Source organism: Panthera pardus, unplaced genomic scaffold (assembly GCF_024362965.1).
Source record: "Panthera pardus isolate Hobbes unplaced genomic scaffold, ASM2436296v1 HiC_scaffold_8, whole genome shotgun sequence".
In the NCBI taxonomy this organism is placed as follows: domain Eukaryota; kingdom Metazoa; phylum Chordata; class Mammalia; order Carnivora; family Felidae; genus Panthera; species Panthera pardus.
In genome coordinates, this window is record NW_026527013.1 from 152,856,519 (window position 1) to 152,871,174 (window position 14,656).

The following is a 14,656-nucleotide window of genomic DNA, read 5'->3' on the forward strand; positions in this document are numbered from 1 at the left end:
TCTAGTTACCATGAAGATTATGATTAACCTGGATAACTAAATAGTTATCTAAGTAGTTGATGACACATATCTTCCTCTACAAAACTGGCTCTTAAGAGTTTGACAATCCAGGAGGCTTAGAAATGACTTCAGGGCTGACAGACCCAGAGAGTATCAGGGAAGACCTGTCTGGCAGACTCCTGTCTGGCAGGCTGTTTTCCAGAACTTTCTCGAGTCTTCAAATCTCTTTCTCCAGTTCCTGCAGCACAATGTGCATCCAGCAAACAGTCGCTGATGATATGTTGCCACACTTCATTCCACAGGGTTTAACAACAGAGCCACATGGGGCCAGCCATCCGTGCAGGGAACATTACCCTTTCTTTCCCACCTGGAGTGGAGATTCATGAGAAAGTTTCTAATCTTATAAAGCTTAGCCCCGGCCAAGGAAAAAATACGTCTGAGGAACCAGGAAATGAAAGAATAAAATAAACATAATCCTCTTAAATTAGTTTGTGTAACTCTATTGTTGAGCTTTGGCCTGTAACTATCAATACTAAATATTACAGAATAATTTTGGACAAAGACATCTTAAAGAACAAGGAAATGGCCCAGAAGTTTATTTTCTTGCATATAATACTTACAATATTGCAGGAAAACATCAGTGTAGCACTCCCCATTTCTCAGTCATTTTAGTTTTTGACAATGACGACCCCACATGAGGTCAGTTCCTCTGTGACATGGTTAAGTCGTATCAAATTCCAAGGCTTATAAGTAAAATATACACGGCTTCCTGTCTCCAGATAGCTAAGAACAATCATCCATTGACCGCCTAGCACAGGCCGACATTGAAGACAAAGCTGAACTTCTTTCACAGGCACAGAGACTGAGGCAGAAGATGCGGCAGCCATGGGACCTGCCGCTATTCCTCCGATGTCCCTTCCAGGATGTATTTAAAGGAGAAAGGAGAAAACTTGTAACCGGCCCCGACATAGAACTTGTTCTGGAACTCCACCCTTGGGGGGGGAGGGGTGGCAAAAAAAAAAAAAAGCGAGATAAAAACATGTAAGCTAGAGGCTGGCCGGGAAGGGAAGAAGCGGGGCATTTGTAAAATCAAGCACAGGGTCAGGAAGGTGTGCCAGGGAAGACACTCACGTTGGTGGCCACTACAGGGATCCTCTGAGGCTTATAAAAATCCTTCTCTTGCCTCCCAGTCACACTTTTCCTTTCCTATCCCACCCCACTTCCTCCAGGCCCCTGCCACCAGCCTCTCAGACGACGGCAGAGCCACCCGACCCCCACCACGGCTCCCACAAGCAGGGAAGCATTTGCTGTGAAGTCTTGTCTCACGAGCTAGTGATGAGAGAATGCTTCACGAGGTTCCACGTGGTTTTTCTTCTCCATCCTCATCTTAACCACGGGGCTTATGCTATTTCACAATACCCAGGACCCTGACTTAACGTTCTTGTAATTTACATCGCAGACATCACGCATGATCATTCACGCTTGATTATGTTACAGGGTTCATTTCCTTAAGGACATGGGGAGAGCCGATGTCATAACCTGAGGCAGGGGCGCTGTGATTCCCTCCACTCCATACACGGAGTATGTAAAAACTTTTCTTTATGAACAGCGCGCACAGAGGGAGGTAGAAAGCATCGGTGAGAGCTAAAGACAGTCTCTGCGGTTTAAGGGTATGAGCACACACTCAAAATTCTTGGCCAACCTATGACTTGTTAGAAAAACAGGAGCTTCAACAAATGTTTTCATATTTGTAAGCCTAGTGAGGGCTCATAATCTCCGGACACATCTGCGGATGTCAAGGGCCTCCTGTGAGTGCCTTCCTCCTTCCAGGTACCCTTCTTCTGTTCCCACTTTGTAGAGGTTAGTAGCCTGTACTTCTGGTATAGTTCCTGCACTCAGCACCAAGGGCCTAATGTCCCAGATTCACTAAGTATGCCGCTGTGAGACTATCTCAGATCTGTCATCTTCCCAATACTTGAAGTGTTCTTTATCTTGAAGCTAGTTGTGATATAACAAACGAACTCTTAAAAGAGAACAAGTAAGGGGCGCCTGGGTGGCTCAGTCAGTTAAGCATCTAACTTTGGCTCTAGTCATGATCCCACAGTTCGTGAGTTTGAATCGGGCTCTCTGCTGTCAGCACAGAGCCTGCTTTGGACCCTCTATCCCTCTCTCTCTCTCTCTCTCAAAAATAAATAAACATTTAAAAAGTAATAATAAAAATAAAAGAGAATGAGTAAATGGGAACTAACATTAATCCTAGGGCAGCCATCATATGTGTATATACATACACATAGGCACACACATACACACACCTCATCATGTAATATTGCCATGTAATAGCCAACCTGTTGGCTAACAGGTGACTCAAACTGGGTCAGGATGTGACCTCAGCTGGCTGGTCCTATGGCCCATCATCTCTCTCTAGAGCACACAGAGCCTCCCCAGTGCAGCCACGCTCACCAGTGTAGTCGCAGGGCATGCAGGAACGCAGAGAGACCCTCCATGATCAGAAGGATGGCTACCGTCAGAACAGCAAATATGGCAAAAATGATAAAGACTCCAATGAGTCCTCCCCAGCCTCGCACACGAAGGCCAATGTTCATCACCATGGTCCAGAGCACTTCAGACAATTCTGTAAGAGCAAGAGAAACCTTCTCAACCACAGAGTTTATGTAGCAAGTGCAGGGTTTTTTCATGCCATATACCTGGGTCTGCACACCCTAGAATCCCAACACTGTGCTCTTCAGTTAGAAAACTCAGGCACATGTGCCCTGGGGCACCTGTATGAGACTGTCTAGGGCAGTGCTCACAATAGAGGAGTTTCTGTCATGACAACAAACATACGGAGGCACAGTATTCACCAGTGAAAGTGAGCAAACTACAGCTACCAGCAGCAACATGAATAAATCTGAGCAACAAAATGTTACACCAGAGAAGCGAAACACAACAGAATGCGTAGAACATGATTTGATATGGACTGCATGTTTGTGTCCCGCCCACCCTCCAATTCCTATGTTGAATCCCTACCCACCAAAGTGAGGGTATTTGGAGAAGGGGCCATTGGGAGGTGATTAAGGGTTGATGAGGTCATAAAGGTGGGGCCTTCATGATGGGATTAGTGCCTTTATAAGAAGAGACACCAGAAAGCTTGCTCACACTCTCCCTTTCGGGGAGATACTACCATTACATTGTTGGGTTGAGACTGGAGGTCACCCAGCCAAAAGGTCAAAGTGGCATGGCCCAGAGAGATAAAGACCTGTCACTTGCAAGTGGATATTTGGACACGATGAGAAGAGAGACATGTGAGGGCACAAGGGGGAGTATCTGCACCTGTGCTGTGCCCTGTCCCCCAGCCCTGGCTTTCTGCTGGAGTAACACAACGGGAAAGTGTGTTAATTTCCAGTGTTTCACTCTCACCTCCTCCTTGTACCCCCATCTGGGTGATTTTTGAAGCATGTATCCAAATACAGCCTCCCTCAACTTAGGTCTCAGCATGGCACTGATGAACAGATGTGATAGAGTAAGTACATTTCCATTGTTTAAGCTGCTGAGATCCGGGGCTGGTAGTGACTGCAACACATTCTAGCCTCGGTTGACTGACACAGCAGGCTCACTACCGGAACCACACAGGAAAGCCAAGGCACACACAGGTTAGCCTGCTTGCCTGAGTTACTGAACTAAAAGTGGCAGAAGAGAAACTAGGACTTAAATCAGCATCTGTTTTCTGCCAAACCACCTCTTCAAGCAAGTTTGTTAGCATGAGTTGAAGATATTCCGTGGGAACTATATGTCTCAGGGAGTTCTAGAAAGATCCAACGGGTAGACCGTGCCAGGCAGCTACAAGCCATATGGATTTTCTGATGTCAAATTGCATCTTCGATGGGCATGGACTGGTCAGAGAGCACCCTCCTGTCCCATCTGGGCTCAGCCCTCTTGTGACATGATGCTTCCAAACCGCATCTGGGATCAGAGCTAAAGACTGACATCAAACACCACTTGACCACACGAAGCTCAGAGATCCACTTCAGGGCCCTGGGAAACCACCTCACATGAGTGCATGTCAATGCACAAGCAAACACAGGCAGGTGCTTGTGGATGTATGCATCCAAGCACCTGTGTGCACACAGGTAAAGTGTATGTGTGGGAGTTGATGTAAGGAAATGAACACAGCCCAAGCTGCGAAGGCTAACAGTGAGTACTTGCATTTCTGCTAAAAATCAAGAAGCAGGCTCACTTTCCTTGCTTTGGTTTCTACCCATCTAGCACATACTTTGGCCTGATCTCTCTGTTCCACACATTGTGCTCAGGACTGGGAATACAGGGGTGGAAATCAGGGTCGATGCCTTTCAGGAGCTCGCAGTCCAGTAGGGACACAGGCCAATCAGGACTGAACTGCAATCAGTGTTAGGAGGGGGCACTCCCAGAACCCAGGGAAAGGGCACCTGCCAGACTGGAGATCAGGGAGGAAGATTCCCAGGGGAGGTGCCGTTTGAGTGAGCTCTGAAGGAGGAATTAGAAATCAGGTGAGGAGAAAGCTAAGGAAGAAAGGAAGATTTCAGGAAAGGGGGCTGCAGGGCCAACACAGAGGGGCCCAGAGCGTGTGGCAGCCTCAGGAGCCTCAGTGCAGGTCCTGGTGGCCACTGCCTATGAAATGGGTGGGTACCAGGGACTGGTGGGGCATTGAGGGCAATACCAAGGGACAAGACTGGAGAATCAGGCAGGGATCAAGAAGGATCTTACAAAGTAACTTGATGAGTTAGGATTCCAGACTTAAGTAACCCCTTTGGGATGGAATCATGACCAAAATTGGGCTTAGCATGACCCTGTGAGGTGGTGAGTACCCCTGGTGGGGCGGGGTGGGTGCAGCTCAAGGGTCAGCCAACTGGCCTACTTCCCACCAATGCTCACAATCAAGGCAGGCCTTCTCTCAAAGTGAACCCCCCAAAGATGGCCATGTTCTAATCTTAAGAAAAAGCTATATGGCAAAAAGGGATTAAGAATGGATTAAGCAGGGGGCACTTGGATGGCTCAGCCAGTTAAGCACCTGACTCTTGATTTTGGCTCAGGTCATGATCTGACAGTTCATGAGTTCGAGCCCCAAGTTGGGCTCTGCACTGACAGCGTGGAGACTGCTTGGGATCCTCTCTCCCCCTCTCTCTCTGCCCCCCACCTCAACTCATGCTCTTATGTGCCCTCTCTTTCTCTCTCTAAATAAATAAATAAACTTAAAAAAAAAAAAAAAGGAATGGATTAAGCAAACAGGATTAAAGCGAAAGGGTGCTGAGATAAGGAGATCATCCTGGATTATCCAGGTAGGCCCAAGGTAACCACATGGTCCTTAGAAGAAGAAAGCAAAGGAGTCAGAGCCAGAGAAAATAGAGACATGATGAATGAAGCAGGAATCAGACTGATGAGCCCAAGAGCCAAGAAATGCAGGCATCCTCTAAAAATAGAAATGGCAGGGAAATGGATTACCCCCTAGAGCTTCTAGAAAGAACCCAGCCCTGCTGACATCTTGGTTCTACAACTCCAGAACTGTAAGACAGTACATTTGCATTTGTTTTAAGCTGCTAAACGGGGGCAATTTGTTATAGCAGCAACAGGAAACTGACACAGAGGCTAGCTAACTACTCCAGTAACATAAAGTCAGACCTACAGAAAAAGTCACTTCTTCCTAAGAAAAACCAACCATTCTTTGGGCAAACATGCCATAAATAACCCAGAGAAGGCACTTCTCCAAACAAGCACTTTGCTTCTGTTTCCCAGGGGAGATCTGATCGTGACCCCGAGGGCAGCTCACTCACGTGCGTGAGCCAGGCTGAGGGCCCAGAGCCGGAGGTAAGAGGCTGTGTTTGAAATGCAGCCCAGGCAGTACTCGATCGTGTGGATGGCTTGATGCACAAAGATGTCTCCAAAGTTGAACTGAAAGAGAGAATTTTTTTATTCTATTTCATTAAGTATTTCCTCCATGAAAGGTCTTACTAATGATACACCGATGAATAAAACATGTGCTCCGCTCTTAAGGCACTTCCAGTCGAACTAGGGGAAAACAAATATTAATATGCTCGTAGAGAGAGAGTTAGCAGCACAAAGTAGGGTACAGTGTGTGTGTGCAGGAACATTTGCCAGAAGTAGCTGAAAGAAGTTCAAAGAAGAAGAGAGACCGGTCGGTAAGGTGTCACAGGAGGTGAGGTCTGTGCTGGGCCGGGAAGGCTGGGGAGGCATCTGGAAGTAAAAGATAAGCAAGATCATTCCTGGTGAAGAAAATGACTCCCGGTAAGGAAAAAGTGGGTGCTTGGGAACATCAGGAAGGCAAGTTCTGGGCGGGAAACAATTTGGCTGGAAGTAGGTGCTTGTTTGGTGAGGACTAGAAAGGAGCCCCCAGGTGCTGAAGTTTCAGTAAAGAACAGAGTTGGGAAAATAAGTTGGAGTCAATGAGGAACCATAAACAGCATCTGAATGAAAAGTGGCCGGGGTGGGGAGGGGGAATAAAGAAGTCTTGGGGGGATGATTAATCTGGTGGCAAAATGGACTAGCAAAGGCAGAGCCTTATAAGCAAAAAAGCCTGTTTGTTGACTAGCTCACTAATCTAGAGATGAAGGGGAAGAAACAGCACACACACAGCAAGAGCATGCTGTTCCCTTCACGCACTCTGATGCTGTCAGGGGAACAGTGTGACTGGCACCATCCTGGCCCTCGGGTGGCTCGCAGCGTGGTGGGGACAGGGTGCATGGAAAAGTGCAATAATCAAGACTCAGCAGTACTGTGGGAATGCAGAAAAAGGGCCTCTGACCCAGCAGGGGCCAGGGTCTTACAGGGCTCTGAGGGTCTTGAGTCCGAGGGGCTAAAAGAATGGCATTGACAGAAATGGATAAATTGGAGAAGGACATTAGTGATAGGTTCAGGTGTGTTGTGTCTCAGGTGACAGCTGGCCACACAAGTAGAATCTCTCAGCACACAGTGACAGAGGAAGAACAGGTTCAGAAGAACAGTCAGGGCTGGAAGTGAACACCTAGGACTCACCTGTGGGAGGTAAGGGGACCAGGAAGACACACGAGGGAAAGATCACAGAGCTCCCAGCCTGGGAAAAGTTCATCTGGAGGTGAGAAAGAAAGACATGGATGATGGAAAGAAGAGGTCAGAGTCCCAGAAGGAGTCACAGGGCTGCGGCCAAGGATAGAGAAATACCGAGGAAGGCATGGAGGGTGCAGTCAACCATGTCAGGAGCTCTGGAGAGGAGACAGGAATCAATGCCTCTGACTCAGCAATGAAAACAGCTGGGAGGAGGTGAAGGGCAGGGAAGGGCAGAGAGGGGAGTGAGGCAAGGGAATGGAGGAATGAGTGGTGAAGAATGAACCCCACCCAAGGAGAGGGCTGGCTTTGTCCTGGCTCCAGGGAGGCAACCTCTAAACTCCTGACGTCTCCCACCTGAAAGAACTGTCTGTGTTCTTCACGGTGAGCCCCTGGGACCACATCGGATGGTTCCTGTGGTTGGAGGGTTGAGACTTGGAGCCATGTGTTACCAGCCCAGCCTCCAAGGAGAGGATGGAGTTGGAGAGTGAGCACAACCACTGAGTTGCACGCCTACGTAATGAAACCCCAATAAAGCTTTGGATGCTGGAGCTCCGGTGAGCTTCCTGGGCTGGCAATGCTGTGTGCACAGTGCCACATGTTGAGGCCCGGAGACTAATGTCTCTCTAAGGACACAGAATTCTGGGATTTGGAACCCTCCCAGCGTCAGATTCTGTCTACGCGCCTCTTCCTCTGGCTGCTTCTGATCTGTATATTTGAGCTACAGTAAAAGCCTAACTGTAAGTAAGGGTTAAACTTCATTGAATTCTGTAAGTCGTTCTATAAATCACCAACCCTGAGGGAATCTGAGGGGACCCTGAATTTGTAACTGACTGGTCTGAAGAGAGGGTGGTCCTGGGGGCCCCCAAACCTGTGGCTAGTGTCGGAAGTCTTGGGCAGACTTGGCAGTCTGCAGAACTTGACCCAGAGTTTGGCCAACACCTGGTGTAGACAGAGGTCAGAGAGGACCTTGAGGGGACAAAAGAGCCAAACCTGTATATATGCTTGGCAATGGACGATCCACACATGATTGTACTTGGGGGAAGGGACCTACAAATGGAGCCTCAAGTTGCCCAAACAAGGGCAGCCAGTACATGGCAGAGGCAGAAGATGAACACCGAGAGGGTAAATATTGAGGGCATGGGAAGAACAGACGAGAGAGGTTGTACTGGACGGGCTGGGACTGGATGAGTCAACGATGTGTGGGCTGGATTCTAAAACATCCCCGCAGGTCTGGCAGGCTTAGTAATATTAATAGCCACTAATATGGGTTACTTTCTGTTCCTGGAATCTTGTCGGAAAAACTTGATCCAGATTTTTCATTATTTCTAATTGACTATCCATTAGTTTAAATGAATTTTTTTTTTAAGTAATTAACACCACAAATGGAACTTCTTATAGCATCTCTCAGGCTTCACAGGAACCCCGTCCCCACTCCAGGATTAGAACAGAGCTCCAGTTAAAGTCTCCAGCCCGTTCAGGCTTATGGGATCCTTCGGTGGTAATATAAAAACAGCCACCTGCCTTCAGCTGGGAAAATGTGGCACATTCCTGAGGGGGAGTGGCTGCTCTTGGACAGAAAGGCGCAGGGAGGGAGGAGGGAACAAAGCAATTCCTGAATTCACAGGAGAGGCAGATAACGTTACAAAGATAGGTCAGCAAAGTCTCAGCAGAGCCAGGGTTGGGTTGAGACAGGAGAACAAAGAGGGGACAGCAGCTGGGCGTGCTTCTGCTGGGGAGGCGGGCTGAGAATTAACAGCCTCCCTTTTACTTCTTCAGTCGGGCTAGATTCGGGCTCTGCTCTCATGGTGTGAGGGGTACTGACTGGGCACCTCATAATAAACATAGCTGACTCCCAGGGGTACAATTCTGAGTCAAGGAGGCCTCACTAGCAGGGCGCCTGGGCAACTCAGTTGGTTAAGCGTCTGACTCTTTGATTTCGGCTCAGATCATGATCTCACAGTTTGTGGGATCGAGCCCCTCCTCAGCCTCTGTACTGACAGCGTGGAACCTGCCTGGGATTCTCTCTCTTCCACTTTCTCTGACCCTCTCCCACAACTCACACTTGCTCGCTCACTCTCAAAATAAATGAATACACTTTAAAAAAAAAAAAAAAGAGGACCGACTAGCACTGAGGACCTTCTCTGTCAGTAAATCTGAAGGCTGATATTCACCCCACACTCACAGATACAGCAGTAACTGGGTTAAAATATTAAAACACTCCTAGGTTGGCTGGTGAGTAGCTGTTGTTCTGATCCTATATGCACTCCCCCTCCTTTGGGACCACCCCAACTTCCCATGACTTTGCAACTACAGGACTGCCACCAGCAGGGTCTCCCTGACCCTCCCAGATCTACTGCCTAAGTGCTTTCAGGTGAGCTGGTGCCCATGCCCTACTTACTGGCTGTTAAACATTTGACCATCACCCTTGGTGAGATCCCACATCTAGAATCTGTACAAACTGGGAAATCTTTGTTGGGTGTTGAATCCCACATACCTCTTCTTCATGGTCATCCTGAGCCCCGTGGCCACCTGCAGAAGCCCTCTGACCTGTGCTCATGGAAGGGCTGGAGTTGTCACCTTCAATGTCCTCGGTGGCATCTTCTTGGATCATGGATGCCTGCAGCTGTCAGCAAGGAAGGAAGTGAAGCACTAAATTCACCCTTAGAACTAGAATTACAACAATTCTACATAAAATAAAGGCTGTTGCCAAATATTAACTATGTACCAGACACTGTTCTAAACTCTCTCTATATCACTTCGTTTAGCCTTTGTAACAATGTTTTCAGATACACACAATTATCACCTTACTCTACTGAGAAGGAGACGACAGCACAGGAAGGTTAAGAAATGTACTCAAGATCATACAGCTTGTAAGGCTAGTTAGTGGCAGAGCTAGGACTCAAACTCAGGCAATCCGATTCCTGAGTATGCCCTCTTCTCCATGGTGCTCCAGAATGTGCCAAATTAATCCGTCTTTACAGTAAACCAGTGCACGTACAAGAGTACCTTTTATTGTTAAAAAATAATATGCATTGTCATAAAATTGTCCGTTGGTACCTTTGACATAATCTTGTGACCGACCTGCACAGCCAGATTTCTATAGGCAAAATTAGGAGAGATTAGTGACTGCTATGGTCTGAATATTTTGTATCCCCTCCCTAATTCATATGTTGAAATCCTAAACCCCACAGATGATAGTAGTCAAAGGTGAGGCCCTTGGGAGGTACTTAGGTCACGAGGATGGAGCCCTCATGAACGAGACTAGTGCCGTTAGAAAGGAGTCCCTACACAACTCTCACCCCTTCCACTGTGTCAGGACACAGTGAGAATGTGGCTAAGAACCAGGAAGGTGGTGGGGGGGTGGGGTGCTCACCACAGTGAATATGCTGCAGCCTTTCATCTTGGACTTCACAGCCTCCAGCACTGAACAATAAATTTGTTGTTTATAAGCTACCCAGTCTGTGGTACTTTGTTATAGCAGCCCAAAAGGACTAAGACAATGACTTTTTCAATACTAACATAAGTTTTAAAAATAAAAACATCACTTTATAAAAATAGCTAAGAAAAAAATTCAAAGAAAGAAAATCTAGGTATAATTAGCATATAATTTGGCCTAGTTTTATCCCTAGGTCTGAATAGAAGATCTCCTTCAAGTCACTGTGAAACTTAATGTCCCATGTCCAAAGTGTTTCCTAGAATGATTTCATGGGGGGAGGGGGGTATTGCAAATTAGGCATTAAGATGTCTTTGCCTTCCTTTCTTTAGTGGTTCTGCACTTACTATTTACAGAGCCATGGGCAAAGGTAAAAATGGAAGTCCATATGCCATATATTTAAATATTTAAGAGTTATAAATCAAGCCAACAGACTCCTAAACATATCCATCCCTAAACTCTAGCCCTTTCTGGTCATTATCCTAGAATTGATTAAAATGAAGATGAATAATTTTATAGAAACATGATACTGGACTTTGTGAATCCTACTGCCCATCTTCCCCCACTTTACTAAATACCCCACAATGTTTGAGCAGAGTGCCCAGCGAAATAAAATGCACAACTCAATTTTAAATTTAGTTACTGACAACTTTCTAAAAACACATGTGCCCAAAGATATGCACAAGGATATTTACAGATTATCTGTAGTCACTAAAACTAGAAACAGGTCGAGGACGTTCAGGGAAGATGGCAGAATAGGAGGGTCCTAAGCTCACCTCATCCCATGGACACTCCTAAATAACACCCACATCAGTGTAAAGAACCCAGAAAACAACCCAAAGACTGGCAGAACAACAGACCCTCCACAGCTAAAAGTAGAGAAGAGGCCGCATCAGAAAAAGGTAGGAAGGACAAAGATGAGGTTGGGAAACAAACTGACCTATGATACTGTCTACAGGAGGGAGGGACACACAGGCATGGAGAAGGGAGAGGAGCAGACCCCACACCAGGCACCCCACGCCTGGGGGACCCACACTGGGAGGACAAATCCTCATATCATTCGGCTCTGAAAAACAGAGGGGCATAACGTAACAAGTTCTTATAATCAGCGGGGCTTGACACCTAGAACTGTAAAACTCAGCAGGCTCTGCCCAAGGAAAGTCAGGAGGTGACAGCAAACTGAGTCCCCACCCTGAAAGAAACAGCATAACAAACAGACCTGCTGAGATACAACAGAGAAGCCGCAGTTTGAAAAATAGGGATATAAGGGAAGGAGATTTACTTATTAAACTCAGAACTTGTGCTGGAGGGGCAGAGACCTTTAAGAGACTTCTCCATGAACAAAAAGCTGCCAGAGCCATTTCCCTCCCCCATCCCCTAGCCTAGGTAGACAGGCACCTGCAGGAACCAGTGCAGCCAGCGAACACTCTCCATCTACCTTGTTAACAGCAACCCCACCCACCAATGCCTCTGCATGCTTTTCTGCGGACCACAACTCCAACCCACCCCTGGCAGAAGTCCATCTAAAGCAGCACCACAAGCATGGCAGTGTGCAAGCAGCCCCCACAGAGGCCAGCACCATCCCAAAGTGATTCTTGTCCTGGGTAAAGGGGGAGATAATCACACAAACCTGTTCAAGTGTGGCCCCAGCAGTGGGCTGGGGGCAGATATCGGGCCTAACTGCAGGCCCTGCCCACCAACAAAAGCTTCCAAGGGACAACACAGGGAAAGTGTCCTGAAGTTCAGTGCCACTGCATCTCTGGCAAATGCCTGGTGTGAACCACCTCAAGCCCAAGGTGGTCCCAGACTGGCCACAGGGACCAAACCCTGCCCACAACAGGTAAAGAGAGTCATTGCAGATGACTGGACTGAAGAAGGACACAGCTCAGCCACAAAAGTAGGGCAAACACAATACACATAGGAAACATCCCTGAAGCACAAGATCCTAGCGAACAGGGGACATTGCACTACTTTCAAGAGCAGAAGACATGGCTGACATTCCTAACACATAGACACAGAGAGTGAGACAAAACGAGGAGACAGAATAATATGTCCCAAATGAAATAGAACAAAATAACATCAAGAGAGCTAAGCAAAACAGAGATAAGTAATACAACTGATAGAGAATTTAAAGTAATGGTCATAAAGATACCCACTGGACTTGGGAAAAGAGTGGAGGACCTCAGTGAGACTCTCAACAAGCAAACAGAAAACATGAAAAAGAACCAATCAGAGATGAATAACTCAATCACTGAGATTAAAAATACACTAGAAGGAATACATAGTAGGCTAGTGGAAGCATAAGAATGGATCAATGACCTGGAGGACAGAGTGATGGGAAGCAATCAAGCAGAAAAAAGAAAGAAAAAAGAATAATAATAATAAATGAGAATAGATTAAGGGAACTCAATGACACCATCGAATGTAATAACATTTGCATTGTAAGGGTTCCAAAAGAAGAAGAAAGAAAAAAAAAAAAATGGAGGCAGAAATTTACTTGAAGATATAATAGCTGAAAACTTCCTGAATCTGGGGAAGGAAACAGGAATCCAGATCCAGAAGGCACAGAGGTCCCCCAACAAAATCAACCCAAGGAGGTTCACATCACAAATGGTAATTAAAATGGCAAACAGTAGTGATCAAGAGAGAATTTTAAAAGAAGCAAGAGAAAAAAACAGTTATATACAAGGGAAACCCCATAGGGCTATCAGTGGACTTTTTAGAATAAACTTTGCAGGCCAGAAGGGAGTGACATGATATATTCAAAGTGCTGAAAGAAAAAAAACCTGCAACCAAGAATACTCTGTCCAGCAAGTCTATCATTCAGAATAGAAGAGATAAAAAGTTTCCCAGACAAATGAAAGTTAAAGACATTCACCACTACTCAAACAGCCCTACAAAAATGTTAAAAGGGGCTCTTTGAGTAGAAATGAAAGATTGTAATAAAGAGTAAGAAAAGAAGCATAAAAGCAGTAAAATTAAGTACATCTATAAAAACGAGTCAAGATGTTCACTAAGTAAAAGGAGGTAAAGTAAGACACCACATAACTAAAACATGAGGAACGGAGAAGAGTAAAAGTTTAGTGCTTTATGAATGGATTCAAACTTAAGTGACCATCAATTTCATATGGACTGCTACATACATAAGATGTTATATATAAATGTAAGGGTAACCACACACCAAAAACTGGTAACACATATGCAAAATATAAAGTAAGGGGAATCCAATTATATCACTAAAGAAACCCACCAAATTGTGAGAGAAGAGAGCAAGAGAAGAAAGGAACAGAGAATTACAAAAACAACCACAAAACAACTAACAAAATGGCAATAAGTACATACCTATCAATAATTACATCGAATGTAAATGGACTATAAACACTCCAATCAAGAGATATAAGGTGACAGAATGGATAAAAAAACAAGACCCATCTCCATGCTGCCTAGAAGAGACCCACTTCAGACCTAAAGCCACATGCAGATTGAAAGTGAAGAGTGAAAAATATTTATCACGCAAATGGAAGTGAAAAGAAAGCCAAGGTAACAATACTTATATTAAACAAAATAGGCTTATGTTTATTTTTTTATTATGAAATTCATTGTCAAATTGGTTTCCATACAACACCCAGTGCTCATCCCAACAGGTGCCCTCCTCAATGCCCATCACCCACATTCCCCTCCCTTGCACCCCCCATCAACCCTCAGTTGATGCTCAGTATTTAAGAGTCTCTTATGGTTTGCCTCCCTCCCTCTCTAACTTTTTCCCCCTCCCCCTCCCCCATGGTCTTCTGTTAAATTTCTCAGGATCCACATAAGAGTGAAAACATATGGTATCTGTCTTTATCTATATGACTTATTTCACTTAACATAACACTCTCCAGTTCCATCCACATTGCTACAAAAGGCCATATTTCATTCGTTCTCATTGCCAAGTAGTATTCCATTGTGTATATAAACCACAATTCTTTATCCATTCATCAGTTGATGGACATTTAGGCTCTTTCCATAATGTGGCTATTGTTGAAAGTGCTGCTATAAACATTGGGGTGCAAGTGCCCCTATGCATCAGCACTCCTGTATCCCTAGGGGAAATTCCTGGCAGTGCTACTGCTGGGTCATAGGGTAGATCTATTTTTAATTTTTTGAGGA

The 14,656-nt window shown here is 45.8% G+C and overlaps 1 protein-coding gene across 4 annotated transcripts in view; it reads right to left on the reverse strand.

The window, feature by feature from the left end:
- Window positions 1-567: 567 nt before the first annotated feature.
- Window positions 568-14,656, reverse strand: part of ATP6V0A4 (ATPase H+ transporting V0 subunit a4) — a 95,420-nt gene continuing 81,331 nt past the window's right edge. For all 4 annotated transcript variants that reach the window (XM_019452891.2, XM_019452892.2, XM_019452893.2 and 1 more), the window contains 4 exons: window positions 9,569-9,697; window positions 5,805-5,922; window positions 2,461-2,632; window positions 568-992 (listed from right to left, as the gene is read on the reverse strand). In XM_019452891.2, the coding sequence (XP_019308436.1) occupies window positions 899-992; window positions 2,461-2,632; window positions 5,805-5,922; window positions 9,569-9,697 (513 nt within the window). In that variant the 3' untranslated portion in view covers window positions 568-898. The remainder of the gene's footprint in view (window positions 993-2,460; window positions 2,633-5,804; window positions 5,923-9,568; window positions 9,698-14,656) is intronic.